At 35.6% G+C, this 27,620-nt stretch overlaps 3 protein-coding genes across 3 annotated transcripts; all 3 read right to left on the minus strand.

Moving 5' to 3' along the window:
- Nucleotides 1-4,328: 4,328 nt before the first annotated feature.
- LOC130740016 (ADP-ribosylation factor 2) lies at nucleotides 4,329-7,622 on the minus strand. The gene is made up of 7 exons (XM_057592502.1): nucleotides 7,439-7,622; nucleotides 6,886-7,061; nucleotides 6,135-6,205; nucleotides 5,857-5,976; nucleotides 5,061-5,179; nucleotides 4,898-4,979; nucleotides 4,329-4,673 (listed from the first exon to the last, which is right to left on the minus strand). The coding sequence occupies exons 2-7, from the start codon at nucleotides 7,031-7,033 to the stop codon at nucleotides 4,668-4,670; spliced, it is 546 nt and encodes a 181-aa protein (XP_057448485.1). The 5' UTR covers nucleotides 7,034-7,061; nucleotides 7,439-7,622; the 3' UTR covers nucleotides 4,329-4,667.
- Nucleotides 7,623-8,995: 1,373 nt separating this feature from the next.
- LOC130740017 (phosphatidylinositol 3-kinase, root isoform) lies at nucleotides 8,996-16,949 on the minus strand. Its single transcript, XM_057592503.1, has 17 exons — nucleotides 16,658-16,949; nucleotides 16,373-16,472; nucleotides 15,921-16,017; nucleotides 15,546-15,698; nucleotides 15,243-15,452; nucleotides 14,103-14,281; nucleotides 13,769-13,916; nucleotides 12,879-12,974; nucleotides 12,098-12,233; nucleotides 11,886-12,007; nucleotides 11,259-11,453; nucleotides 10,926-11,096; nucleotides 10,689-10,826; nucleotides 10,164-10,318; nucleotides 9,784-9,927; nucleotides 9,536-9,683; nucleotides 8,996-9,459 (listed from the first exon to the last, which is right to left on the minus strand). The coding sequence occupies exons 1-17, from the start codon at nucleotides 16,767-16,769 to the stop codon at nucleotides 9,322-9,324; spliced, it is 2,442 nt and encodes an 813-aa protein (XP_057448486.1). The 5' UTR covers nucleotides 16,770-16,949; the 3' UTR covers nucleotides 8,996-9,321.
- A 2,490-nt stretch (nucleotides 16,950-19,439) lies between these two features.
- Nucleotides 19,440-24,235, minus strand: LOC130740018 (polygalacturonase At1g48100-like). Its single transcript, XM_057592505.1, has 7 exons — nucleotides 23,688-24,235; nucleotides 22,123-22,254; nucleotides 21,621-21,842; nucleotides 21,400-21,444; nucleotides 21,084-21,291; nucleotides 20,348-20,538; nucleotides 19,440-20,256 (listed from the first exon to the last, which is right to left on the minus strand). The coding sequence occupies exons 1-7, from the start codon at nucleotides 24,078-24,080 to the stop codon at nucleotides 19,864-19,866; spliced, it is 1,584 nt and encodes a 527-aa protein (XP_057448488.1). The 5' UTR covers nucleotides 24,081-24,235; the 3' UTR covers nucleotides 19,440-19,863.
- Nucleotides 24,236-27,620: the final 3,385 nt, after the last annotated feature.

Raw genomic sequence — 27,620 nt, forward strand, 5'->3', positions numbered from 1 at the left:
GTGAATGTTCCTATTTTTTCTTGAGAACCATTTTTCAGTTTTTAATTTACAATTTATTTATATGCAACTGGTCTCAGCTTTCTTAAAAAAAATTGGATAACTAATGAGACCAATTGCATATAAATATATTGTAAATTAAAAACTGAAAATGGTTATCATGAGAAATAGGAAGATTCACTTCACGTTTTGTACTAAAAACAAACCTGCTAATAACTTGCAACATTTTCTCTCGTTAGATCAGAGACATTCATCAATTCAAGTATTCTATTTGCACAACCATTGAAATAAAAGTAAAAAGAAACAATTGATCTCCCAAATGGTAGTTAATGCTTAAAAATAGTCGATAAAAAAAAGATAATACTGGCTACTTGCTAGATTGTGTTTTTATGGAGTGAATCACCATTTTGGTCCCTGAGAATGTAAGCGTCGGTCATATTAGTCCCTGGATATCATTAATGGTGAAAAAAATCCCTGAGTTTGTCTCCGTCGGTCATAGTAGTCCCTAACCACGTTGGGCCGTTAGTCCTAGGGATGGAACCAACGTTAAGTGACACATAGACTCAGCCACGTAGGACAAAGTTATAAGGGGATTAAATCGATCATTTTAGTCCCTTCGAATTGGGTTTAAAATTCCCAAATCAGTGAACCCTAGAACCATATCGAAATCCCCAAATCCTCTGAATCTCCAAAATTCCTTGTCGATTTCTCTCCAAACTGCAATTCCTGTGCTCTTTATTGTTGAATCGAACATGACAATGGGTGAGGGTTTCAAAGGCCGCGTTCAACAGAGGTCAAGCACGAAGGGAAATGGTGGCGGTAGCTCATCTATTAACGGCGGAAACCCTCGATGCAAATGCGGTGAAGAGGCAAAGGTAAGGGTGTCGAGGACAGACGCGAACCCAAGGAAAGCTTTTTATTGTTGTTATCTACCCAAGGTATGGTCTTCTTCCTCATTTTCATCATCCTCTGTTCTCATCCCTCTTTTTCTGAAGTTCACATGTCACAGGGCCATGAGTCAAACTGCAATTTTTTTCGCTGGGTAGATGATGTAGCGGACACAGATGAATCCAGTGGTCTGGGTATGAAGGCTGAAGACTCTATGCTATTGAAGGAGCTTGTGGTCAAGAATGATGCTATGCTTGAGGAACTCTCAATTATGAAGGAAGTTATGCTGAAAAATGAATGTCTGATTGAGGAATTGAGAACGATAAAAGGAGTTCTGGAGAAGAATGTTGGCTTGGTTGAGGAGCAGAACAAGTTTAAGAATGTAGAACTTAGGATGCTTAGAGGTCTTGTTTGTGTATTGGTTATGTTTATGGTGATTGGCATGTCTTTTGTTTAGCTCTTCACTATGGTAATTCTCACTATGTTCTTCACATGACCACTCCTGCTCTGCCACATGTGTTGGCTCATATGCACTGTCTTCATCATCAGAACTCTCAGAACCACTTCCATAATAGGATTGTGTTTCACTGGTATCAGTCTCTGAATTACACCTTTTCTTTCCCACCATTGGTTTCTTCCCCTTCAAGTCTTTCTCCTTTGTGACTGGCTTCTTCCCCTTTTCATCTGTGCTTGGCTTCTTCCCCTTTTCATCTCTGCTTGCCTTCTTCCCCTTCTCCTCTGTGCTTCCCTTCTTCCCCTTCCCATTAGCAGTATCATCCATTTCCATAAATCTGTCAACACATGCATCTATATCAGCCAACATTTGTTCACTCATCATCAGCTCAACATTGTCCTCATTGTCTTCATTATTATCCACATGCATGCTTTGATCATTTTCAACATTTGGTATGATCTCCACATCATCATCATCATCACTAGCCACCACTAGATCAGGAACTCTGCTTGCAGTATCAGCTACTTTGCTTCCCTCTGGTCTACAACATTTTCAGCATTTGGTATGATCTCCAAATCATCATCATCTTCACTAGGCACCACTGGATCAGGAGGTCCATGCACAATAAATGGCTCATGATTCATAATATGCTCAAAGTAGACTTCTATCTCCCAGTTGTTCTTCCTAGCAACTATGAACATGCCTCTTATAGAATCATCCCCTTCAACCTTAATGAGATCCATTATCCCTTCTTCAGCTCCATGATTCCGAAACCATATTTTGCTAAAGCTGTGGTAGTAGTGTTCTTTGGCTAATGCTTCCAGCGTAAATACATTGAATGTATCCACATCAATGTCTTCCCACACACACATTTCACCTCCATCATACAACACACTAACACCATCAGGCTCAACATTTGTCACTAGATTTCCACCATGGTGCAAAATCAGAGTCATCCTGCGATTAATCATCTGCATTGCATGACACACAAAATTAGAAGTAATATCATGAAATTTTTTTCAATTTTCTCAGTACAAAATTTGGGGTTTTTCACATAACATCAAAACCACCACAAATCAACTCAACAAAGCACGGCAGGTTAGAACACAAATAGAAAAAACAAAACTTTTCTTCATTTTCCCATAATAGCATGTATCATCATAAACCCCAACCCCAAATAAAATCCAACAACCAGACCCAAAATCTCACTACACAAACACCAACCTAACATCCATTCGAACACTAACACATACAAAACCAAGAAATAGAAGACGAAAATAACGATGAAACTTAAAGCAAAAACCTACCTTTACGTCGTGAAGAACGATGAAGACACATCGTGGAACTCGTCACCGTCGACCGTCGTCCTTCACCAGACAACAACAACGAACACACCCAACTTCACCGCCGCTCGGGAACCAGGGTTTTTCAACCTAATCCTCTCAAAGGTTGAAGCTTTTCTCTCTGCAATGGGTAATGAAGAAGAAGATGGTCTGACACTCGCTCTCTCTACTCTCCAACGTATTATGATCATAGGTTGGCAGGGACTAATTTGCCCACATATTGGTCCAATGGGGAGGTGCCACGTCATCAGTGACCATTGTGAAATAAAGATTTTTGGGGGGAAAGTAACTTATGACACGTGGCACGACACGGGGGCAAGCCAAGGTGTCAATTAAAGTGACATGTCACTTTTCCGTCCCAGGGACTAACGGCCTAACGTGGTTAGGGACTACTATGACCGACAGAGACAAACTCAGGGATTTTTTTCACCATTAATGATATCCAGGGACTAATATGACCGACGCTTACATTCTCAGGGATCAAAATGGTGATTCACTCGTTTTTATGCTTATTGAAATCCAATGTAGTATTTGAATGAAAAATCAAAGAAACAAAAAGAAAAAAAAAAGTTGGAGATTCATATAGTCAAGCCCAAGTGGACTAGCAAATTGTTGATGCAGTTCTAACTTCTAATGACCACACACTACAAAGGGCTTCTTGGATAATATATCATTATGCTCCAATTCTACGTCTTCTCTTCTTCTTTTGAACTGCTCCTCTTTTTCGGCGCTTGAACCATTCTTTTTGTTGCATCAACGAAGAAGTATGTTCAGCATCATCGTTCCCCCATTTATTGCTATCATTATCTTCCACGTTCTCAGAATTTTCATGTTCTGGATTTTCCATTTCAAATTTTCCTAAAAACATGCTGCTATATATTCCTTAGGTATGATGCTTCCTTGATCAGTGAAAGATATTAATTTTTTTTTTTGAAATGGATATTAAATCAAATGAATACAACAAAAGTTAAAACAAGAATCTGAGTTTAAGGAGAAAATTTTAATAATAACAAATAATGGAAAATAAAATAATGGAAAAAATTAGGCGCAAAAATAAATGGAAAAGCGAATAATATGTAGGGTTTAGAGAGCTTACTTATGCCAACTTTGTGTTGGTGAAAGTTGTTGACCAGTTGAATTATACAATGGGTAGCCAATGGTGTAGAGGGTTTCAGTTGTTTGATCGATCGGTGGATGAAGAATGGGTTGTGCCCCATCATCGTTAGCCCGGGGTGACTGAGGAGGGAGAAGAACAGTGAAGCTTCAGGATTGGAGTAGTCGAGGGTGCAATGAAGGAATTCACTAGGTGAAGTGATGGAGGATGAAGGGATTGTGTCTGTTATCATTTTGGTAGAGGAATTCACATGGTGGGGTTATTGGTGAAGGGGTTGTGCAGGGATAAGAAAGAATGAGGTTCCGATCCGTGGGCTCATGATGGGATCAAGGGGTGAGGAAATTGGAGGACTAGAATATGTACGCGTTGATATTTTTTAAGGTGGCGAAGAGAAATATATGTAGCGAAAAAAAAGCTGATACGGCGTTCAATGGCTCGTGAGGTTAATGAAACTCAATCCATTTCGAAAATATGAGTGTGAACATAGTTTTCACCAGTTCACACTAAAAGAAGTGTCAGCATAGTCAGACAATAGAAGTGAATATAGTGTTTTTCTTTATGGTATCTTACAAAGTAAAAATCTCCATCCGATACTCATTTATGAAAGCTAAAATGACCATAATAAATGTAAAATGGTTCATCGAATTGTAGCTATGGACATTGCATCCAAACCCAATAGAAAGCTCAAAAGCATTACACGTTCCATGAAACAAATTCCTATTACAATTTTAGCCACCAAGATGTCCTAAACCACACATTAGATGAACAAAGACTTGAGTTGTTTGTTTCAAAAGAGGACCGAGAAATAAAAGCTAGATAATATTCACCCCTGCATCCAGAATAATCGATCCAAAAGACTCCCAAAAAAGCATTAAGCCTGCAATGATAGAAATCAGGAAAAAAGATCACCTCAGTAATTCCAGGATTGTTTTTCCTTTCTTCCTTTTTTTAATAAATAACTAGGAACTAGGAAGGGGAGCATACAAATACGTTAATAATGTGTATGTTTTTTTTAAAAAAAAAATGTTTACAACTACCATTTCATTTACTATGCAGTTTCTTAAATCAACACTTGCACAAGGAGAGAAGAAATTGAGCTACCTTATTGGCTATGTTGTTGGAAAGCCAGTCCAAACCTTCATAAAGGCCCTCCCCAGAGGTTGCACAGGTGCTCTGGATGTACCTGGAAGAGCCAGAGAGCATGTTAAATCATTGTGGAATAGCTGTTAATACTGTACAATGGCTTCATTATTAAAATGTTTACCAGTGGCGCTGTCTCAGAGAGTGGAGACCCAGCTTGTCAGTAATCTCAGCAGCATTCATCGCATTCGGTAAATCTTGTTTGTTGGCAAACACAAGCAGTACTGCATCTCTCAGCTCATCCTGGAAAGATAATTAATTATTAAAATTAAGGTTTCTAAACAGAGTTATTCCATCACATGAAGTCAAAAGACAAAGCTTAATAAGGAGATCCATGATTCTTGTAAGGAACCTTGTAAACATGATAGATTTAAAGCTGACCCAAACGCCCATTCAATCAAAAGCACTAAACTTCCTAAGAGATTGACCAGTAAGAACTGGTCATTCAACTTCCAAAAGATATATGTATCTCAGTCAAATCAATATACAATAAGAGTTATATGCAAGCAAAGACAGAGTAGAGTGATTAACAATAGCAATGATGAAAAGAAATTCTTCCATCATAAGTTCAATAGATTTCCTCTTCATCAATAATGAGACACTGACTGAGCATGTGAATATTATGCTCTAGAAAAAAGTACCAATAACAAAGTCAGAGTGCAACATGCAGACATTTCAGCTTAAACAAAGCAGTTCATTCTTTCCACAAAACTCAACAAGAAATCTTTGAATAGTTAGACTACATAAAAGAACATTCTTCATAGGTAAATATGATCCTTAGATCTTTCTGTTTTGATTAATTAATAGGTCCTTCCGTTTGGCCCAAATTTGATCCCAAACCTGGTCTGTGTGAATAAATTCCCACCAAATATGAGGATTAAAACAAAGCATACAATGACAAACTAAATTAAATACTGTACCTCATTCAACATCCTATGTAACTCATCTCTGGCCTCAACAACTCTGTCCCTGTCATTGCTGTCTACAACGAATATAAGACCCTGAGTGTTCTGGAAGTAGTGCCTCCACAAGGGACGAATCTGTAAAAGAAAACATAAGTACTCAGCTACTGACTACCAAAACACCTTGGCAGGTAATGTTCAGTAGTGTGGCAGGGAGAGACAAGTGAAACTGGCAATGCAATAAATATCTTGCACATCACAATTTTTTCAGAAAGCATAAGAATCAAAGTTTTCACCTTGTCCTGGCCTCCGACATCCCAAACAGTGAAGCTAATGTTCTTGTATTCCACAGTCTCCACATTGAACCCTAAAACAAAAACAATAAAATTAATGCATCCAGATACATGTAACAGCATTACAACATTTGAGCAATATAATGCAATGTATGATACAACAATAACCAATCATCCTACACTAAAAATGTTAGTTATGCAAATCAGTTATCAATTTTGTAACTACTCACCTAAGTTAGTTACAAATTAGCTGTATGTAGTGACAGCTTAGACATGTATATATATTGATTTGTATACTCTGTTTCAAGCAATGAGAAGTTCCCAAATTCATTTCTCTCATTCAATACACACGTCTAACAAAAAAAAAGGTTTGTGAAAAGTAATCTCATAGTAGTTGGAGAATATTTGCACATGGATCGACATGTGCCACATACATTGAGTCCTAATTGAAAAATATTAAACAACATCTCATAGTACTACCAGCATAACTTCATTTTAAAGGTTTTTCCAAAGATTTAGCAATGTGTTGATTTCATTCCATCGTAAAAGATCATTGCGAGATCAACGCACTTGAGTGTCGAGGCCAGTTAGTCCTAGATAATTAAGCTAATACTTAGGATAATTCTATAAGATGTGAAGAAGGATCAAACGAATAATGAAAATCAATGAAAATCAATGCAAATTGATATTCCTAAAGGTAAACAACAATGACGATTGACGATGATACAAAAGCAAAGTGAGTCGAGAAACTTACCAATGGTAGGAATTGTGGTGACGATCTCTCCAAGCTTGAGTTTGTAGAGGATGGTGGTCTTACCAGCCGCATCGAGACCAACCATGAGGATTCGCATTTCCTTCTTCGCGAAAAGCCGACTGAACAGCTTCGTGAATGTCAGCCCCATTTCTCCTTACCAGCCTGTAGATCCCAACCTAATTTCACGATTCAAACAAGAATTCAATCAAAAATTAAAATACGCAAAGAAGAATTCAAACAAATGAAATCATGCAATTTCTTCCATCGAATCTATTCATAACAATGTCCTCAAATCAGAAATCGCGTCAATGTCACCAGATTCAACCAGATCTCAAGCTAAACAGAAAAAACAAAGCAGCATGCAAATCGATTCGACAGAAACGGATCGCGCTGAATGAAATTACAGAAAATGATAAAAGCAACTGTAAATTTTGACAGAAGGAAAAAGGATCTGAAACGGTTGATCCGTTCGGAGAAGATTCAGATGAAATGACAGAGAATGAAGAGATTGAATTTGCATGAAGAGATTGGATCTGAGATTTGAAATGGTTACCTTGCGTTTGGAGATGAAAGCTTCGATTGGAGGTAGAAGAAACTGCAGAGAGAGAGAGAGAGCGGTTTGTTTGCAACAAGGCGAAACGGGGGGTGAGAGAGAAGTGTCCACGAGAATAGATTTTATGAGAGAAGAGAAGGGTACCGGGATTGGTTCCTTCGGTTTGCTTAAAATAACGAAAAACACCCCAGATTCACTCGACTCTCTTTAGAACCTTCCAAAGCTAAATATTTATTCAGCTACTTTTTCAAACATGTTACTTATTTTCTACGCAAGTTTAATTTAATATTCATTATGTTTCTATTTATAAGTAAATCACTTTGATAATCAAATGTTTTATATAAACCAAGTGGGTTAGTGTAGTGGTTCAGCACTTCATTCTTTAAATAAGTGGTTGGAGGTTTGAATCCCAACTATTGCGAATAGAAAAAACTCATTGGTCAGCCCCCTACCGCTTAGTGCGCTGACCGTGGGGCGAGGGATTAGTCTCACGGCTGTGAAGATACCTTGGTCAAGACAAAAAAAAAATGTTTTTGATATCACATTAATTACTTCTATATTTTCTCTTTCTTTCTTATTCTAAGCATCTGTTTGATATTTTTCACTCAATCAATATACACAAATTATTTTTCGTTGAAGACTTAAACGTGCTTTGGTGTAAATGGATTGTGAATTTGCCACTAAGCAAATGGGAAAACATGAACATCAATATACAACATTGAAAGTAGCTTGATTGATTTCCTTCTTAATTTTTTAAATTTAAATTTAATTTTTAGAAATATTTTTTATGATTTAAAAGAAATTACAAAACCGGTTGAATGAAATGTTTTTAAAATGCAAAATGCTTAGCACCACTCACTTTAATATTCTTCTTTTAACATTCTCATTGATTGATTGAAATTCATATTCACACTAAAAATATGAGTCTCCCATTTAATTTTGGAGAAATAGATAATCACAATGTGTGGGCTGGATTTAATCAAGTATATATTGTACTCATACTTGTATTGGGTTGGGTATGCTCTACATTAATTCATTTGGCTTATACATATCTATTGTACTCAATACAAATATACATATTTTTTAGTTTGATAGATGATGAGCCAATTATAAATCAAATTTGTATACTTGACCTTAAAAAAAATAGATTAAATGTGGTTTTCATATCTGGCAAATTTGTACCTTTTTCTTTTGATCTTTATGAAAATTTTATTCATTTTTGGTCCTGACAAGATATAAAATTATTAAAAATGAAAAAAAATTAACAGCAACTTTAACTCTAATGTGTCAAATTTTCAAAGAAAAATAAATATTTACCCAAAAATTTATCCGCTTTTTATATTGGCTCCCTCACTAAAATTGTAGCTCCGGCACTTTTGGTAAAGTTCATAATATGCAATTTTGGCAATTTATCTCTTGTAAATTGGGCAAGTATGAGATCATAGCTGAAGTTATTTACAGAACATATACATTGGACTTTATATCATGTCTAGTTAAGAGGGCTTATGTACAAATGGCAAAAATATTACTATATTAGTCACCCTGAACGACCATTAGTTTGCACGTGAAAACGATTTTATAAGAAATGCTGCCGTGTTGATACAAATGTAGCCAGAATAAAAGTCATTTATGTACACACTTTACAGACAACCTCCCTGACCTTAGGATGATTAGATTAGAAATTACAGCTGCATACAGACCTCACTCGCGAATGGAGTTCCAAGAGAAGACCTCAACCGCGTATAGTTAGTGCATTCATTTTTAAGAGGCAAGGAGAGGTGAAGAAAATGGAATTCATCATAATTTATAGTTTTCCTACTCAATAGAACTAGAAATTACCTGGCTAATTACAACAGTGTGATATGACCCAACAAATATTGGGGTTACCGCCAATATTGAGCCCAACGATGAATGGTCTCAACCATCTGAGGGAACAATGCACTCACACTCTCATTGATAAGATCCTGGAAGAAATGTATACTGGCTTCATCATCCAAGTCCAACCGAAACTTTTCCTGAAGCTGTACAACAACAAAGTCTTGGTATGAGAACAAAAAAACAGTTTTGACCTATTTATTGAAACATGAGGGAGCTCACCTTAAGAATCCCTTTTTCTGGATCAGACGCTATGTCAGGAATATTGGAACCCGCCATTAAGTAAAATAGATTTAAAATTAGGTTACTGGATTTCCGAAGAATGTTGTATGCTTCACAACAATAGGACTTGAACCTTGTATAGTATTGGCTGCACGAGAAAAAGAAATCAACCACTATCTCACAATTTAAGCCAAAATCCCACAACCACCCTCTAGAATCTGAAGTGAATCATCGAATGGTAACTTTACCTTTCAGCTCCACCCATAGCCTCAACCATTTCCTTGCAAAGCTTCATTGGTGGTGGAAATGGCTTAGGATCTCGTCCAAGAATAAAACCAAAATCAACATGGAAAAGACTCCCATCGTCTCTAAGGAGGAGGTTGTCTAAGTGCCTAACAAATAGAAAACTCTCACTTGAGGTAGGAAGAAGATATAGATTCAATAAACAATGTAACATGCCTATTTCATAACAACCAACTCCCCCATTTTACAGAAAATGGGGAGCCTAGAGAAGATTGCTGTGCAAGTGAGCTCATCAGCACATCACGAAACAAAATTAGGAGTATCAAAACTTTTTGTTTAAACTTTAGATAACAAATTGGGTGTGATGAATAAGATCAACAATCACCTGTCTCCAATACCAAGTATATATGTGATAACGGAGTAGCCAGCACAACTTTTTATAAACGTTTCAAGACAAGTGGCTGTAATTCCAAAAGGCCCATGCTCATCAGGATGAAACTTCTGTAAATAGCTTACGATGCTACGATGTTCTGATAAAATCTAGACATGGAAGGATTACATATTAGTCTACCAATTAGAAGATTGTGCATCCTGCGATCAACTTATCATTTACTGAACATCAATCATTGTCCTCCATTTCTTTAAAAGAAAAAAAGGAGTTGAGGATACAAATAACGAAAATAATTGATATGCGTCAACAGCTAATATTACATAAAGCAACTAGCAATTGACATGCATTTGAATGTGAATAACTTTGTAAACACTATCTGAGGAAAAAACAAACAAAAAAATAAAATCTTTCACAAAAATAATATCACCTAAACATATAAAATTGCTCGGGCAAAATCATGCCTATATATGAATCAAGTGTCTGAAGCTGAAACGCACTGATATACAAAAATCATCATACCTGCGCCAATGAACGGGATGGAATGAATTCTAACATGCCTTCATCTTGCCCAGTTGCTAGCACCCTGTATGGCGTTAAGTGTAGATCAAGATTTTCTAACTTAAGCAATCGATCCATTAGTGATACCATTTGAACAACCTACAGGAAAAAAAAAACAATATTTATCTACGCCATATGTACACAGATACCCGTTTGCAAGCATACACACGGTGCAAGAGGAAGGTTTCATAGGAATACCAACTGGTCCTGGCGAAGATCGTCACCCTTTTTAAATATGACTTTACAAGTTCCACCATTTGCTGCTTTAAATGTAAGGCGCAAAGGATGCAATGCACTTTTAAATATTGACGACTCTGAGGCTACGATCCCAGTGATGAGGACACCTGGTGTCAGAGGTGATCGTATTGGCTACAAATGAAACATGTCTAGATATAATTATTGGAAACAATAAATTGCAGAAATAAATAGTTTCTTCAAGATGTATCATTCATCATCATCATCAGGGTAATAGGCCAAATTAAAAAGGATGAAAACAAAAAGTGACTACACAGCTGATTGTTAAACTGATACCTCATCAAAATAGGTAAGCTCACTAAGAAGACCTGAAAGCAGTTGTCTTAGCTTTTCAATCTTCTTCTGTGTATTACCACGGACATTCCTTACATCTCTGGTGATTGAGCACAACTGAGCAGTCAATTCTGTCTGACGTACTAAACTCTGCCACAGTTTAAATCCATCTTCTTCTCCATTCATACCAGCTAGCATCTGAGACAAAGTGGCATTATTGTCGAATTTCAGAATGAATTATTCCAACTACAATTTTTATCACCTTTAATTTATTAATAAAGATCAATACATTGTAAGACTCGTGTTAATTAGATTCCTTTATCAAGAATTTGTTGCATGATGTAGAATCAAGAGTTTTTATATGACAAATGAAATTATGATGCGTGACATTGAATAAGCCAGGTTACACATGCAATTTTTCGGATTCAAGAATGAATTCTTCTTTTTTCAACTAAATATTGATCTTGTGAACTTATTCAATGTTTACATTGTGGAAATAAATTATAAAAGAAATCCACCGAGTCATAAAGGAAGATAAATTTTAAAAATGCTGAAATATGAAATGATTATCTAATGCAGGAGTATGAATGAAGCAAATGCTCATGTATTGAGAAATTTATTAGTTCACACCTTCATCATATTCTCCTCCAGAAGCTCATAAGTGCAGTAAAATCGCTTGGCATATGAAGGGTCATAAAGTTCAACAGCCACATACCAGCGAAGAAAGCTTGCCAATTCAATATTGCGTAATGCTGTCAAAATTTTAAAGTTTCTTTCAGATAAGAGACAAATATAACAAGAAATCAGCACCTGAACTAGCACTGAAACCCTTATGTACATACCACGCTGGACAAGGAAGTGAGAAAGGCGAGATTTGTCAGAGCGCTCAAACCGAAGAGCCTGAACCAATTGAAGCAGGTAACATTGAAGCTCTTCATCATCAGCTCTTTCAAGAACACTAACTGCATAAGCACGGACCTGAAAATAGCATTAGAGTAAGGCATTATATAGTTCCTTAATGGCTATAAATTTCTCCGGGAGAAAAAAAGAGAAGAAAATAATTAACAAGTTGCAATATTAAGTGATACATCTAAACCAACATTAAAGGCTCAGAGTACATTCGCAGTTTGGCATCTTTACCCCGACCCTAAACTTCCTATGGGATATAAAGTCATGTTTATTGACTCTATTTGGCGTTGAACCCATGGCTGTATCAAGTGACTTATACTCATACAGAGAAATTGAGCAGATTTTCTATATACATTTGTGTGTGCTTACTTCCTTGTCGAATCTGGCTCTTTGTGTGTTGGAAGATATTATCTGATGTCCCGAGTTCATTGTAAATTTCCTCCCTTCATCTGATAATTGTTTTTCACTATTTCTTTCTTAAAACAAATATATAGTAATACTAAAAAGAAACTATCTTACTCATATGTCTTTTAAGAGTTCAGTGTAGTATACGCATTAATGCGCGGAGGATAAGATTGGGATTGATGTGCAGAAGGAATGTATGTCCTCAATACTATATTGTACTGTTAACCTAATTTACTTAATATAAATACAAAGACCTACACCCACATTAATACAGTTTCCCAAATATTTTTTTTTTATTTACAAAATTACCTCTTCACTTTCAAAAACGGGAGACAGAAGTTCCAGTGCATCACAAACGTCAATCATTTCCCACTTGCCCACCAATTCTAGTGCTTGTTTTGCTTCCTGAGATTAAATCAGAATTAGAAAATATAGGAATTTCTACTGCTTCTTTTGTAGATATAAGAATTCAATAAAAAGGAGAAAATCAAGGAAAGATAAGATCATTATTCAAGAAACAAAATCTCAATGAACAACAACAATAGGCAAAGTCTATTCCCACGAGAACAGTTCAGCCATTTAAATCAAGGAAAGATAAGATCATTATTCAAGAAACAAAATCTCAATGAACAACAACAATAGGCAAAGTCTTTTCCCAAATTTTAAGAAAAGTCATTTAAATCTAAATCCTTTTTAACGGTTTCACTTTGAGTCTTTCTTGGTCTATGTTATATTGTAACAAAGTTTTGATAACTAACGCTCAATTACATGTTCAGTGAATAGAAACAAAAAATAGGTTATATATTTGAATCAAGACAATAGCATGTAAAACCACAAAAGTCTACCAGGCAATGCCTTAAATTCATGTTTATAAATAAACGGTTACAGTTAGCCCAACCCGGTATATATTTCCCCTGTCTTCTCCTGCAAAACAGAATTTCATACTAGATTCTAGAAGTAAACTTGACTCTTCATGAAGGATACACTACTAGGACTTCCAATTCAGTAATAAAAAATATTGACCAATACAAACCTATTTTACTAAATTACAGAACTCTTCTGTTCTATTTATTTCCCATTGATCAATAAATGCAGGATAGAGGAAGCTTTATTTCAGGTTTTGGTACAATTTCTATAAAGCACCTGAAACCATATATCACAATATCTATCACTAATGTCCGATACAGTAACAGGCTAACCTGAACATCACTCCATTCAACACAACGAAGGAACTTTGTTAGAGCCCTCTTTTCAGACATCAAAGAGAAGCGGAATTTCCACAAGAGCTGCCGCTCATCTCCACTCAAAGTCCTTGTTGGTGGATATTTTAGTATCCTCTGAATGGACCTGGACATAAAAGGACATAAAAATTCATTAACATGTTGCACTTACTTGATACTGACAGTTAGATGATATGTCACTGAACAATTTTACTAGTTCAAGTGCTGAAGGTAAAACCTCCACAATATTAATCTGATCAATTGACATAGATATATCAGGGACATCATGTTCAAATGCAAAGTTTCAGCTTACTTTCTCTCATTAGAGCTTGGCTTCAGATCTCTGTCTATGACACCCCGGGTCAAACTCCTCGCCAGCTTTAACTGTTTGTGCTCCGAGGGATTTATCTTTCCTACTTCTGGGTCCCAGACAATAACAATGTCATTGGTTGAAGCTATAGGGGATGGCAACAAAAAATTTGCACCTGATTCCTACAATTTTTAAAAATAAGCGTAAATGCATATGCAGGATTGGTATAAGCATTTATCATATTAATGAAAAATAAACAAAAATAGTCACATCAGTAACTTCAAGGGTTGTTTGGTAAACTGGCATCTACCACCAGTATCTAGCAGTGTGTTTGGATTCACTTCAATGTTCCATAGAATCACTTTAAAACTGAAGCTACAACATGTAGCTTTGGACTTTGTGCATGCATTGAATCCACACACACACTAGTATAGGATACCTCAATGGTTGTGATGGTCAATGCAAGGAAGGCTAACATTCTTAGAAATGTAGATACTAGGGAATCCAAGATGTTATTCTAGGATCCCATTTACATTTTAATTTATTTTAAATTGCCAAACTAAATATGGAGATCTTGCATACTAGAACATTTGATGCAGGAGTATATCACATACTCGTATGAGAATGACAATAAGCCAAGTGTAGCCTCAAGCTATGCAGTATAAACCAAAAGACCAAAAACAAAATTTATTGAGTCATGCTGAGAAGTCCCACATTGACTAGAGATACGGCCAAGATAGCCCTTATATATGGGAAGGCAATCCTTAACTCTTGAGCTAGCTTTGGGGTTGAGTTAGGCCTCCCAAATTCTAATAAGTCATATCACCGAAGAATACCAATTAGTTTCAAGAATAATTTAAACAGTATTTTGTAAAAATTAAAAAAACAGAAAACAGAACAAATTTTTATTGATTGGAAATTCAGAATATCCAAAATTTTACTATTTAATCAACAGCAGAAAGGCAGAGTCCATTCAGTTTTAAAGCTATATGACAGAGGTCGGTAATAAACGACTTGCCTACTAAGCCATATAATAGTGTTTTTCTTTTCAATATTTTCTGTTGGTCTTTGACCAGGATATACCTACAGGAACTGCTGTAAAACTAAACTGTTATAAGTGTCACACCTAAGAAGCAAGAATACCTGAAAGACAACTCGATGCTCAAAACTACAGAAATCTACAACAAGGTACAAATGAGAACTTCCATTTTTCAAGCTTTCACGTTCCTTAATTTTCTCCATAGTTTTAAATGTCAGCCGATCCAGCCAGTCTACTCGCTGAATTTGACCTCTCTCATACTTATTCACAAGCTTTTCCAATCGCTCCAGCTCCCCACGCTCATGCCTGGGAACCTAATGAGGAAAAATCAAAGAATTTTTATCTGAGAAGGACTCATAAAAAAACAAACATATAATGAAACCTATGACCACTTAAATGCATATTACCTTTCCAGGTGTGGAAGTAGGGAAATTTCCATCTGCCTCTTTGCTAGCCCAAAGCCTAAGCTTTTGCTTTCCAGTTTTGAGCTGTTTTTTGTTGTTAAAGAGAAGAATTGTGGCTCCTCCAATCAATCCTTCACCATGTGAAAGATCCCAAACCTGTTCACACAAGAATTTTAGCAACATATAAGAGATCACACAGGTGGAAATCTAGAGGCTAATAAAAGGCATATTTCATGCAAAGCAAAACGAAACCAAATTTTTATTCTTGCTTTACTTCCTAGATGAATACAAAATGTCCAATAGAAACTTCAAGATTTTGTGCTATCACGTATTAAAGGATACACAAATCACCACTTGTATGCTAAAGTTGCAACTTACGGTGAAAGTGAGTTGGGACTGAGCAGTCAAATCTCGATACTTAGTGGTCAAAGTGATGAGCTCATTCCAACAATATGATGGTCCAGAGGACTCCAACCTTAACCAGATAATTTAAAAATATCAAAATACATAGATCCAATAAATTGCCAGCATAATATTATCACATTGCAGATTGAGTACTGATCCAAAGAAAACATCCCAACACTAATGAAAGAAAATTCCATCTAAATCATGTTCATACATTTTTCTTTAACAAAATACCTACAAAGTTTGGAGCACAAGGAAATATAAAAAAAAAGTTATTATTTCATCCCCAAATAATTATTTCAGTACATTGGCTGAAACTGGCCAGACAAAATGGATTAAAATTTCATACTAAAAGTCTTAAAATGTCGAAGGAATAAAAATTGCTCGGTATTTCGATATAAAATGTGATAACTGATAACCCTAACCTTGTTCTGGTGGGTAGGCCAAATGGTGCACCATCGATGAACAACGCACACTCGACATATAACTCTGCTGTTGTATCCTCCTCAGTGGGAGCATTATTTTCTGCAAAAATATAGTTGAACACAAGCTAAGAGCCAAAGCTATAAAAACTCTATAACACTGATCACATAATAGAAAACTCCATGAAATCAATTCATAGAAAAACACATTCGCCAATTCAATTAATAGTGTCTCCGATCAACATCACGAAATTAGAAAGATATGTGAGAAAGAGTGGGCAAATGAACCTGAATTGGGGGTTTGGGGAAGGGGCAAATTGCCTTCGAGACGCTCGACGCGGAAGGTGACAGGAAGATTGATATCGCAGGACAAGAAGAACCGAAACTCGTTGCCGGTCATGGGAATTGGATTGTGCGTAAAACGGAATTAGGGTTCTTCCTTCGCGATCGTCGAACGCTTGGAATTGCTGGCGGTGATGGAAACCGTTGCCAACGGAATTGGAGTGAGTTCGCGGTCTTCACAGTTTTTACAGGAGCTGAAGCAAAATCACGTTTTTCTTTTTTTCAGCGAACTCTGATACTGTTATCAAATCTAAGTGTTCAGTTAAATAATTAAATTATCTAAAAATCATCCAATCAAGTAAATTAAACCCAAAAAAAATCTAATCAAGTACGTCAATTTTGGGTTAAAAATGAAATTATGTATGAAATAAATAGCAAATTTATGCATACTCCACATATATGAGTTTGTTCCCCATAACAATGGGAGATTGGGAGTAATATATATTATTAAAGATGATTATGATTAAAAATGTGTTAGGTCTAAGAAAATCATACGTACGTAAGAATGTAGTATAAGTTTAAAACCTTTTTGGAAAAAAAAGAGTTTTTAATCGAAAAAATGAGATATCATGAAAAATCAAATTTAGGCTTAAAAGTGTTTTAAATAATAAATAAATAAAGGAGAATCCAAATTCAACCTTATAAAAAAAATTCCTAACTTTTGGTAAATGATTTTTTTTTTTTGAAATCATTCCAAGTCCAAGTCAGTTGGATGTCATTTTGCCAACAAAGTTTATTGTTTCTCAGTCATTGCAAGTGTTGAATCTAGTCAGCTAAAGAGAGTTCATGAATTTTGCTGAGTCAAATTTAGTTTCTCTAAAAAAAAATTAATTCAGTTTTGGTCCTCCTCCCCTTTTACCCCTCTGCTTATCTTCACTCTTCACATATACTTTCCACACACAAAAACACAAAAATGCCAGCCACACCACATCTTTTTACTTCCCAAATAAGATTTTTTTTTTCTTAAAGTCACTTCCCAAATAAGATGAAAACACATATGATGAATCCTAATTATTCTGTTTTCCATGTCATCTAATTCAATTCGATTCCATTTTATTTTTACCCATCATATTATATCCGGGGGTGTCTAAATGACCCATGATAATATTTGGGTTAAATAACCCATGATCGAGGTGGACCAATCACATACAAGATAATTAATTAAAAATTTTATATTTTATTAATCAATTAATTTAGGGTTAAATAAGTTTTTGTCCTTAACTTATACACATAAATATAAAATAGTACCTAAAAAAATATAAAGATTTTAGTCTTTGGAAATTTTATTTTTGATCTATAATGGTTCAATGTGGATTTTTTTACTTCTAGTTCAGTCCCTCAAAAATTTATTCCAACAAATTAAGTCCTCCTTCCCTCATAATTATTTCAAAACCTAGAAATTCATATCTTCATCTCTAAAACTCTTCCATCTTCTTCATCTTCAAAACCCAGAAGCCTCATTCATCTTCCTCCTCCTCCTTCCTCTCCCACCAAAACCATTATCACCGCCCAAACCCCCACCCAGAACCATCTCAACCGAAATCTCCAATTGAATCCACCACTGTACCCCAGAACAAACAGCCGACAGCCAACTGCAGATTATAGGTCTATTAATACTAGTGTTAAAGATTATCAATGTGCGGTTCAGATTAGTATATATTTGCTCGCTGTTGTTTCTTTTGATACAATCTTCTCTCTTGATTTTGAAAGCGGTTTCTTTAAACACAAACCTTACAAAATATATTGAAATCAATTGACATAACAGTATCAAGAAAACAAAGGGTCCATCAAGTTGCGCTTGAATTATAAGTTATTTGTCACAAAAAACAAGAACATCTTAGGAAGTAATTGAACGCATATGATTAATAACTCCTTTTAAGGCCCACTCTATTGTATTGTGATGCATCTATCTCATCATATCACCAAAAGAAAATAAACATCCAAGCAAAACACAACAATATGAAAACATCAAAAACCTGGTTCTGGGGTACAGTGGTGGTTTCAATTAGAGATTTCGGCTGTTTGTTCTGGGGTACAGTGGTGGATTCAATTGGAGATTTCGGTTGTGATGGTTCTGGATGCGGGTTTAGACGGTGATGATGGTTTTGGTGGGAGAGGAAGAAGGAGGAGGAAGATGAATGAAATTTATGGGTTTTGAAGATGAAGAAGATGTAGGAGTTTTAGAGATGAAGATATGAATTTTTAGGTTTTGAAATAATTATGAGGGGAGGAGGACTTAATTTGTTGGAATAAATTTTTGAGGGACTGAACTAGAAGTAAAAAAATCCACATGGAACCATTTTAGATCAAAAATAAAATTTCCAAAGACTAAAATCTTTATATTTTTTTCAGGTACCATTTTATATTTATGTGTATAAGTTAAGGACCAAAAACATATTTTACCCTAAATTAATTGATTAATAAAATATAAAAATTTCAATTAGTTATCTTGAATGTGATTGGTCTACCTAGATCATGGGTAATTTAACCCAAATATTATCATGGGTCATTTAGACAACCCCATTATATCCAGACAAAATTGTAGTCAACAAGTTCAATCCTATCTGAGAAACACCACCACTTTATTTTGTATTCATGAATCAGTCACCATGTTTGATGTCATATGTATTTGTTTCTCTTTTGTGCACAATCAAAACTTATCTTCTTAACTCGTGTATGTCCTTGTACTCTTTTGATTAGAATTTCATAATTTTGAAGTTTTTGAGGAGAAGAAGAAGAAGATTTTATTGCAAATACAGATGCTAGGCCTAGAAGTTGTATGATAATATCTCACTCTCACACACGGGCAATATGCCATAGCTACAAAGCTGCACTTTATCACAATACCCTTGCCCTCTAGCTGAAAGCAGGGCTAGTATATATAATATTTTCTGACAATGAACAAAAATTCCCTATAGAGTAGTACTTCTGAAATGGATACATGCTTTCATCTAACTAGCTAACAGTGTGAAGGGATATCTAAAACTGCTTCCACCTTACCAGGTGATAACAACCATATCAATTTACACATATCTAATAGCGTGTTTGGTTCTGTGATGGGAAGTCACACAATCGCTTCTAGGGCTACCGTGCTTCGTATTGTGTCTCCACCAGTATCACCAATCCAAACACATAAGATTCATATTAAAAATCTAACATATATCATGATTGGTTTGAATCCGGTTGCTTGATGGCTTCCCAATCTGTATACAATCAATTGGAGGGGTTGTGGGAGTCATTAATTGGCCATAAGTCTGCCAGCAGAATGGCTCATAGAGGTGGTATTGTTCTTGAACCGGTTTTAACTCAACCGAGGTCAACGAAACGTCCACACACGGCAAGCTATCACTGCAGGCAAAATGCACCGGCTTCACCGTGTAAGTCCCCTTTATTCCTTCATAGTTGATTCCTGCTAATGCCACTGCTGATGTGTGGTTTGTGCATGATCTTTTGTCACAGTAGAACTGGTCAATCACAATCGGAAGCTGAACTTCAGAAACTTGTATGTTTGAGAATAGTACCCCCTGCACAGACCCTGATCCACCCTGCAGAGATTGTATACAATTTTTGTGAGAAATCAATCCAACTTAGGAGTCTTTATAATTAATCATTGTATTGAAATTGAACTAATTTTACCTGCCATGTTTTGATTCTGACACCATTCATTGTGTTGTGCATGTTGACATCTCTGATGGTAATGTTTGAGACACAGGCTCTGGTGTTATCCTTTCCTAAACTTCCAATGCTGATTCCATGCCCTGGACCACAGTTGACATTGTGTACATACACATTTGAGCATCCAGTTTGTATTGAAATACAGTCATCTCCTGCACAAACAGTTGAGATTTGAGAACTTGAAACTCAAAACAACACTTAGCCTAGGTGATCTATTTCAGTCTATTAGTTAATTAGCTTCCATCACATGTTTTGGTTTTTGTTATCTATCGAAAAATTTGGCTCAACTAGTAATGGAGCTTTTGTTGTGCTATATTGGTCTAATGAGTAGGGCCTCAATTAAAAGGTTGGTTGAGTAGGAACAAAAAGCAGGTGGTCAATTTTTTAATAGAGACAATAATAGTTGAGGAAATACAACGAGAAGTGTTTTTTGTTAAGGTAGGATAAGATGATCCAGCATGGGTTTGGGGATCGACACGTGTCGTCCAACTGATGGCTATATAATCTGCAAAGCTTTGTCTTGTTGTTAGCTGCAATGTGTGTTGAGGGATGGGATAAGATAGTGTCTTGCACTTTAAGGACTATATTCATACACCATGTGAATAATTTCTAGCCAGTGAACTTGGTTGTTAACTTTAATGATCGTGGGAATGTGCAAAAGTGCCATTACTTTATCAATCAAAAATTGAAAACTCACCACATGCCATTTTGCTGCTGTGGATCAACACATCTTTGGAATTCTGAAGGTGAATTCCATCAGTGTTAGGGCTGTCACCAGGAGATGAAATGCTCACATCATGGACCAGGACCCCATTGCAGTTATCAAACTTGAGATGGCACTGAGGACTGTTTTGAATTGTTATGCCTGTCACTGTTGGACTAAAACTCCCATAAAACCTTAGTGCCTGTTCCACATAAACACAATCAGTATTATGCTAATAGACCCTTCTAAATATAAATCCAATTTGAACATGAATCCAATTTTCTATGTAGAGTTTAAAAGCAGTACTCACAGTTGGTTTGACTGCTGGCATTTGTCTTCCCATCTCATTTTGTACCTTGGAAAATTGGGTAAACATAAAAGATTAGCTTCAATTGAGTAACAAAGTGAAAATTATAGGTGTGTTTGGTTATCTGTTTGCACTGATACGAAACTCTATGAATTGAGATAAAAGACCGATCATGTTGTAGTCAACTGGTATCTAAATACACGTTAAGTAACAAAGAGGTTTACCGGCAGTGACGGCTTCTGTGTGTGATTTAGGGGAACTATAAGCTTTTCTTCATCATCTATGGGATCATCATATGGGAAATCTTGCCACCAGACAGAGCCTCTTCCATCAATGACACCTTTTCCTTGAATGGTAATTCCCACAAGCTTTGAGAATTCAAGCCACTGTAGCAACCCTCCACCCCAAGCATTGGAGTTTGTTGGAGCAATAATTGTACCATCAAACTGACACAAAACCACTTCATTATTAGCCTCAAGTCAATTACAACTTAACTTTCAGTTGCTGCACAAAACCACATTAACTGTTTTTTGTTATGTAATTTTCTGAACAGGCAAAAAGACATGTTATTGTCTTTTAGCTAATTGGCTTTGCAATTTGTGAATATTGGGATGCTTGGTAGGTATTGTTTTCACGTGTTGCCTAGTGTTGTTTTTTTCCCCTCTTTTTTTTTTCTTTCTAAAATATGTTCCTTCAACTTTCACTTTGGAAGTTCTGTTGTGTTACCTGAAAAACAATGTTGGGTTTACAATATGGACCCGAGAATGAAATAGGTCCCACATAGAAGACGTAAGCTGCTGGAACCACCATGGTTGATGCCTCTACCTTACATGCCATTGCCCATGTGGCTTGGAATGCCTGCAATATTGCATTACAACAAAGCTACTTCAATTACAGAAATAACTTATTCATGGAGAAGTGATTTTTTAACTAAAAAACACTATTAAGTCTTTCGATATGCTGGTTTCGAACTGAGAATCTGTTGGTTTGAGAGACATTCTTCAAACCAATGTGCCGGATTCGAACCGAGGATCTATTGGTATGGAAGACATTCTCCAAACCGACAAACCACTCAGGAAACCGGCAAGAACACGAATGGTCATTACAATAGTATTTCAAAGTTACACTAACAATGTTAGGTGTTAGTTAGTGTGTGCATGCGTGAGTTTTACAATTATTGTAGGAATCGTGACCTAACTGCTGTAACGAGAATAATTCAAGTGGGTCCCCACCTTTTTGGTTTACTCTCGTGTCTTCTCCTTTTTGTATTTCCCACTATGCTGCTATGACTCTTAAATAAATAACAGTCCAAAAAATAAGCTTTCAATCTTAATTAATCTATCTTTGCAGTAAAGTTCTTTAATAGAAATTGTTAACTACCAAGTAGTAGACAAAAGGAAAAGACTTATTTATACTCCTAGTGGTATGTTACTATAGTTTTTTTTTGTTACAATGTTACTATAGTTTTATTATAATATAGATAATCTCACTGTCAATAACTTTTTAGTTAATAATTGTAATTCAGTTACTCACTTAAAAGTGAATCTTTTACATCATCCTAGAAAAGATCATGATTTTGTGATTTTCAACACCCAAAAAGTAAAATAAAAAGGCCTTTACACCTGTCTCTTTTTTACCTGTGGGTCAAACTGTCAAAAAAACACTGCATTTCCAAAACCAAAACAAGAAATTTGTTTGATAAAGCCTATTTCCCTCACATTTCCACAATATTATAAAAGCTTTTAAGTCCAATTCCTGAATTATAGTTCTCATATTGCATAATGTAATGTTGTAGAATACTGTAAGTCTGTAAGCATAACCAAAACAAGAAATTTGTTTGATAAAGCCTATTTCCCTCACACTTCCACAATATTATAAAAGCTTTTAAGTCCAATTCCTGAATTATAGTACTCATATTGCATAATGTAATGTTGTAGAATACTGTAAGTCTGTAAGCATAGGCAACATGAACACTTCTCTTGTTTCTGACTATCTGTGTGTTTGATTGAGTGGTGGCACAAAACTCAATGCACTTCTACTTAAAAGCTGCACTTTATAGCTTCTTGTTAGAATTGATGTTGAGACCAAAATTGGTTTCCAAAAGTTAAACCAAACACACTATACACCAGTATATTTCATTAACCCTGCATGCCCCAAAATTCTCATGGAAATACTGAATTCTGTGATAAACTGAAAACTCCTAAAGTGTTTGGTTTTAGCTTTTCAGAAAAAAACTACACTAAAAATAATTTGATGAGTATAGTGTGACTCAAGCTCAAAGAGTTAGTTACCTTTGTGTCATCAGTTCTACCATCACCCTTAGCTCCAAAATCTAGCACATTGAACATGGTTGAGCTCCCTCCATTGTAATCATTTGACGGCGGTGTTGATGGAGGATCTACTTTTGGCTTGGGAAATAGTGGTGATGATGGAGTTTTTTTATGTGTTGGAGGAGGAGGCTTTGGTTTTGAATGTGATGATGATCCTCCTCCACCATGTTGATTGTGACTATTGCCATGACTGTTCCCTTTCTTCTTAAACAGAGAAGCTGAGACAGTTCTGCTTTGCCTCCAATGCTTGCCTCTTCTTGCAATGCAGGTTTCAAAATTGGAAGACCAAATTAGAAGCACAATGAGAAGCATGTATGAGAAGAACCTGAAACTCAAGCCACTCATTTTTAGCATTTGTGTTGTAATGTGAGTGGAAAACTCAGGGGAGAGGCAGAGAGAAACAGAGAGGGGGTTCTTTTAATTGCCAAAACAAGTGACGGCTATGTTTATATAAGGAGAGAACTTGGAATCTTGTGACAAATGTGAAGGCAGATACAAGTATAAAAATATTCTTTTGATAATTCCAGCCATTTATTTATCCTTCATTCTGGTTCCTTCCTCTCTTTCCTTTCATTAATTAGCATGATTTCCTTTTTGTGAATTTTGGTTACAATTTGTTTACTCAGCAATTGGGCTGCTATTTCTGATGCCACATTTCCAAAAAGTCATTGCATGTGACTAATTCCTTTTTTTCCCTCTAGGAGATCCTATTGGACCTCAGGGGAATGATAACATTGGGACATTTGAGGAATTGAATTTTCTAAGTGCGTTTTGGAGACTCTTCTACAATTAATTTTAAAGCCAAAATCAATCTTGAGGAGTAGTTATTGTTAGTCATTTTTTAGTGTCAGAATTGATTTTGAGATAATAATTGATCTAACCACGCTATAAAAAATTGGTTGTGGGGGTGTTAGGGTTCTAAATATTATTGGATCTACATGTTTGGCAGTGTTGGATCATCCTGGTCCTGAAGACAGGACCAAACAGGCCCAGGCGCAGGCCCATGATGATCAAGCGCCGCCAAACAAGCAAACTCGACCCCTGATAGTGGTTATTATGCTGCTATGCATACATATCTATGGCTAGCATAGTTAATCCTATTAGATTATGGCACTTTCTACTGTCTTTTCCAAATTGAAGCTAAGCTTGATTAGTTGCCAAGTTGACAATTATATAAAGTTGTGAGTGAATAAAGACAATGGGGATAAAATATTTCTTCAAGGGTTGGCCTATTTCAGTGTCATAGAGTGAAACTAACTATCATGGGTCCTGAAAACCTTCTTATGCAGATTCCTGGCCTGTTTCAAAGGTAGGTAGGAGTTCAAAACAAAACTTACCCTTCTTCATTAAGGGGTTTAACCAAGAAAACATCAAAACAAAACATGGATTAGTCATTCAATAGTGCATAATATGATATCAATTATCAAAGGAGTATGCATCACATTTCCCTTGCTTGCTTCACTCACACAACACAAATTGTGCATTAAAATATTAAACTTCTGTTTCGATTAGTAAGTAAATGAGTGGTGAATCAAGATTTGTTGCAAAAGACAAATGATACACTTGAGTGGGTCTATAAGGTGTCAACAATGGCACTGATTATAACAGCTCTTAATGATCACATGCAACCTTCACGGGTCTTGTTGTACTTTGTCTTCTTAAGCCATGAGCCACTCACATATGATCAGAAAACCCACTACTTAGCCTAATTCCTCCAATTTTGGGTCTTTTGTTCCAATTTTCCTTGTTAGATCAAAAATGAAAATTAGCTAGTGACCTCAAAGTGATGTGTATGTTTGTGTTAACACAAATGTGATTTTGCGTATCTCAAAGAATTAATTAAGAATTTAAAATCTGTCACTTTAGATTTAATGTAGATCAGGGAAGCATGATTTTAACACGATAACTTCAACATAAATCCATGTTGAGCTGAACGGAAAACGTGCTTAGACCATTGAACATGATAGTTTAGTTGAGAAGAAGAAAAAATTAAATCATAATTGAATTTGAAGCCATACTTAAGTGTACGGCTGAATATAACAGGTGCTGAATACATATAATTATATAAATTAATTGAAAGGAAAGATTTAGAAGAAATCCTCCTTACGCCCACGGATTTGTAGCATTTTTTTGTTTTCATGGTTTTGGAAGACAACATTTTCTGTGCATGTGAATAAAAACAATAGAAAAAGTACAACATCATGCTCTTGCTGAATACAATTTCTGTGCATATGCTTCTCAAATCTATTGAGGTCCCCATAATAGGAAAAGGGAAATAATTGCAATAAAGTTCACAGAAATCAAACAAATGAACAAAGAAAATTTTCTTTACGAAGATCATATGTTAAAGTAAAATCCCAATCCCTTTGTGGCAGAGAGTACACCAATTTTTTAATGGACGATTAAGAGGCACAGTGCTATTTTCCAGAAACAGATTCAGGGTTAGATTTGGACAATGATTTTGAAATTATTGTCACTGCTCAAATTGAAGGACAAACTTACACCTTTCTTTTATTTCCTTGTATCCTAAACCTTCCAACCTCAATGTGTACCTCTTCTGCATGAGGTTTCCATAAACATATATAGATACTATTACAAAATACAAATAATCATATAAAATCATTCATGTGATCTTTACCCAATAGCTTAAGTTTTTGTTAGTTGTTTGACATGATATAGAGTCTCTAGAGTGTAGACATACGTATAATTATACATGTGCTACCATGTTATGTTTACTCGTGATAAAAATTCGAAAAAAAAAATCATGACAGTAATATGTGATGACAACTAATGTTTGGAACATTTTCTTTGGGGGTTGAAAACGATTGGCATGATGATGGTTGGAAATGGACTCTGAATACATACAGTCATTAATAATTAAATACAGGTGTCTGTTATTTGTATTTCCAACTGTTCACTTTACTCACTCAGAGTTTCTCATCTCGAGTACATGAGGTGCTGGTTCAATTATATGTCAGCTTATACCTCAGTGACATATTCACATACTCTCACTGTTCTCTTTACCTATGTGTATGCATCTGTGATCTCTCTTCAATTATGTGTGTACCTGTGATCCCTTGATACTTTCCATTGATTTTGCTTCCTCTATTGATCTTCTTCTTTCTTTAACGCCACTCATCTAATTTGTTTCAAAAAAATTGTTGCCTATAAGTTATAACAATGTTCATATACTAATAATATGCTTTGAGGGAACATGTTTCTTAAAACAGCAACAATAGTTCCAAACTGAATCATGCATTATTTAGAAGAAGAAAAAACATAATTAGGAATAAACAATAATTAGCTTGCTTATAGTACTAAAAATATGCATGAAAATTGTTGTTGGTACCACCTTTACATTCTCATACCATCCCTTTTTTTGGCATTTTTCTGCATTTAATGTATAAGTTATATATTATGCAATTTGAAATGCAGTGTGTAAATGGTTACCCCAAACATAACTGCAGTAGATTGGGGAGGTTAGAAAATCTACGTGGATGGTACCAAAACTAATGCCCAAAATTTATTCTTTTGTTGTACCTAGATCATGATTTTCTATTATGAAAAACTTAATTATCATGTTAAAATTTTGCGTTTATCTCTCTTTCTATATTATTATTGAAGACATGAACTAACATATATACCTACTATTTCTGCTAATGGTTATTGTTATTTTTCTTTAGTTAATTCCAATTTGTCTTATTTTTCTTCTCCAGTCCCCACCCCATTATGTGGCATTGAAAACAAAATAGACCTAAACTCAGAGAGAGATGTGTACAATACGGCCATCCCAACCTCTTTTTATGCTTGTGTTGTGTGTCCGTCTCGTGAACTTTTAAGTTGTCTCGTGAACTCCAAGAACAAAAAGATTAATAGGGCCTGCTTCTGATTCTG

This window comes from Lotus japonicus, chromosome 2 (genome assembly GCF_012489685.1).
Source record: "Lotus japonicus ecotype B-129 chromosome 2, LjGifu_v1.2".
Classification (NCBI taxonomy): domain Eukaryota; kingdom Viridiplantae; phylum Streptophyta; class Magnoliopsida; order Fabales; family Fabaceae; genus Lotus; species Lotus japonicus.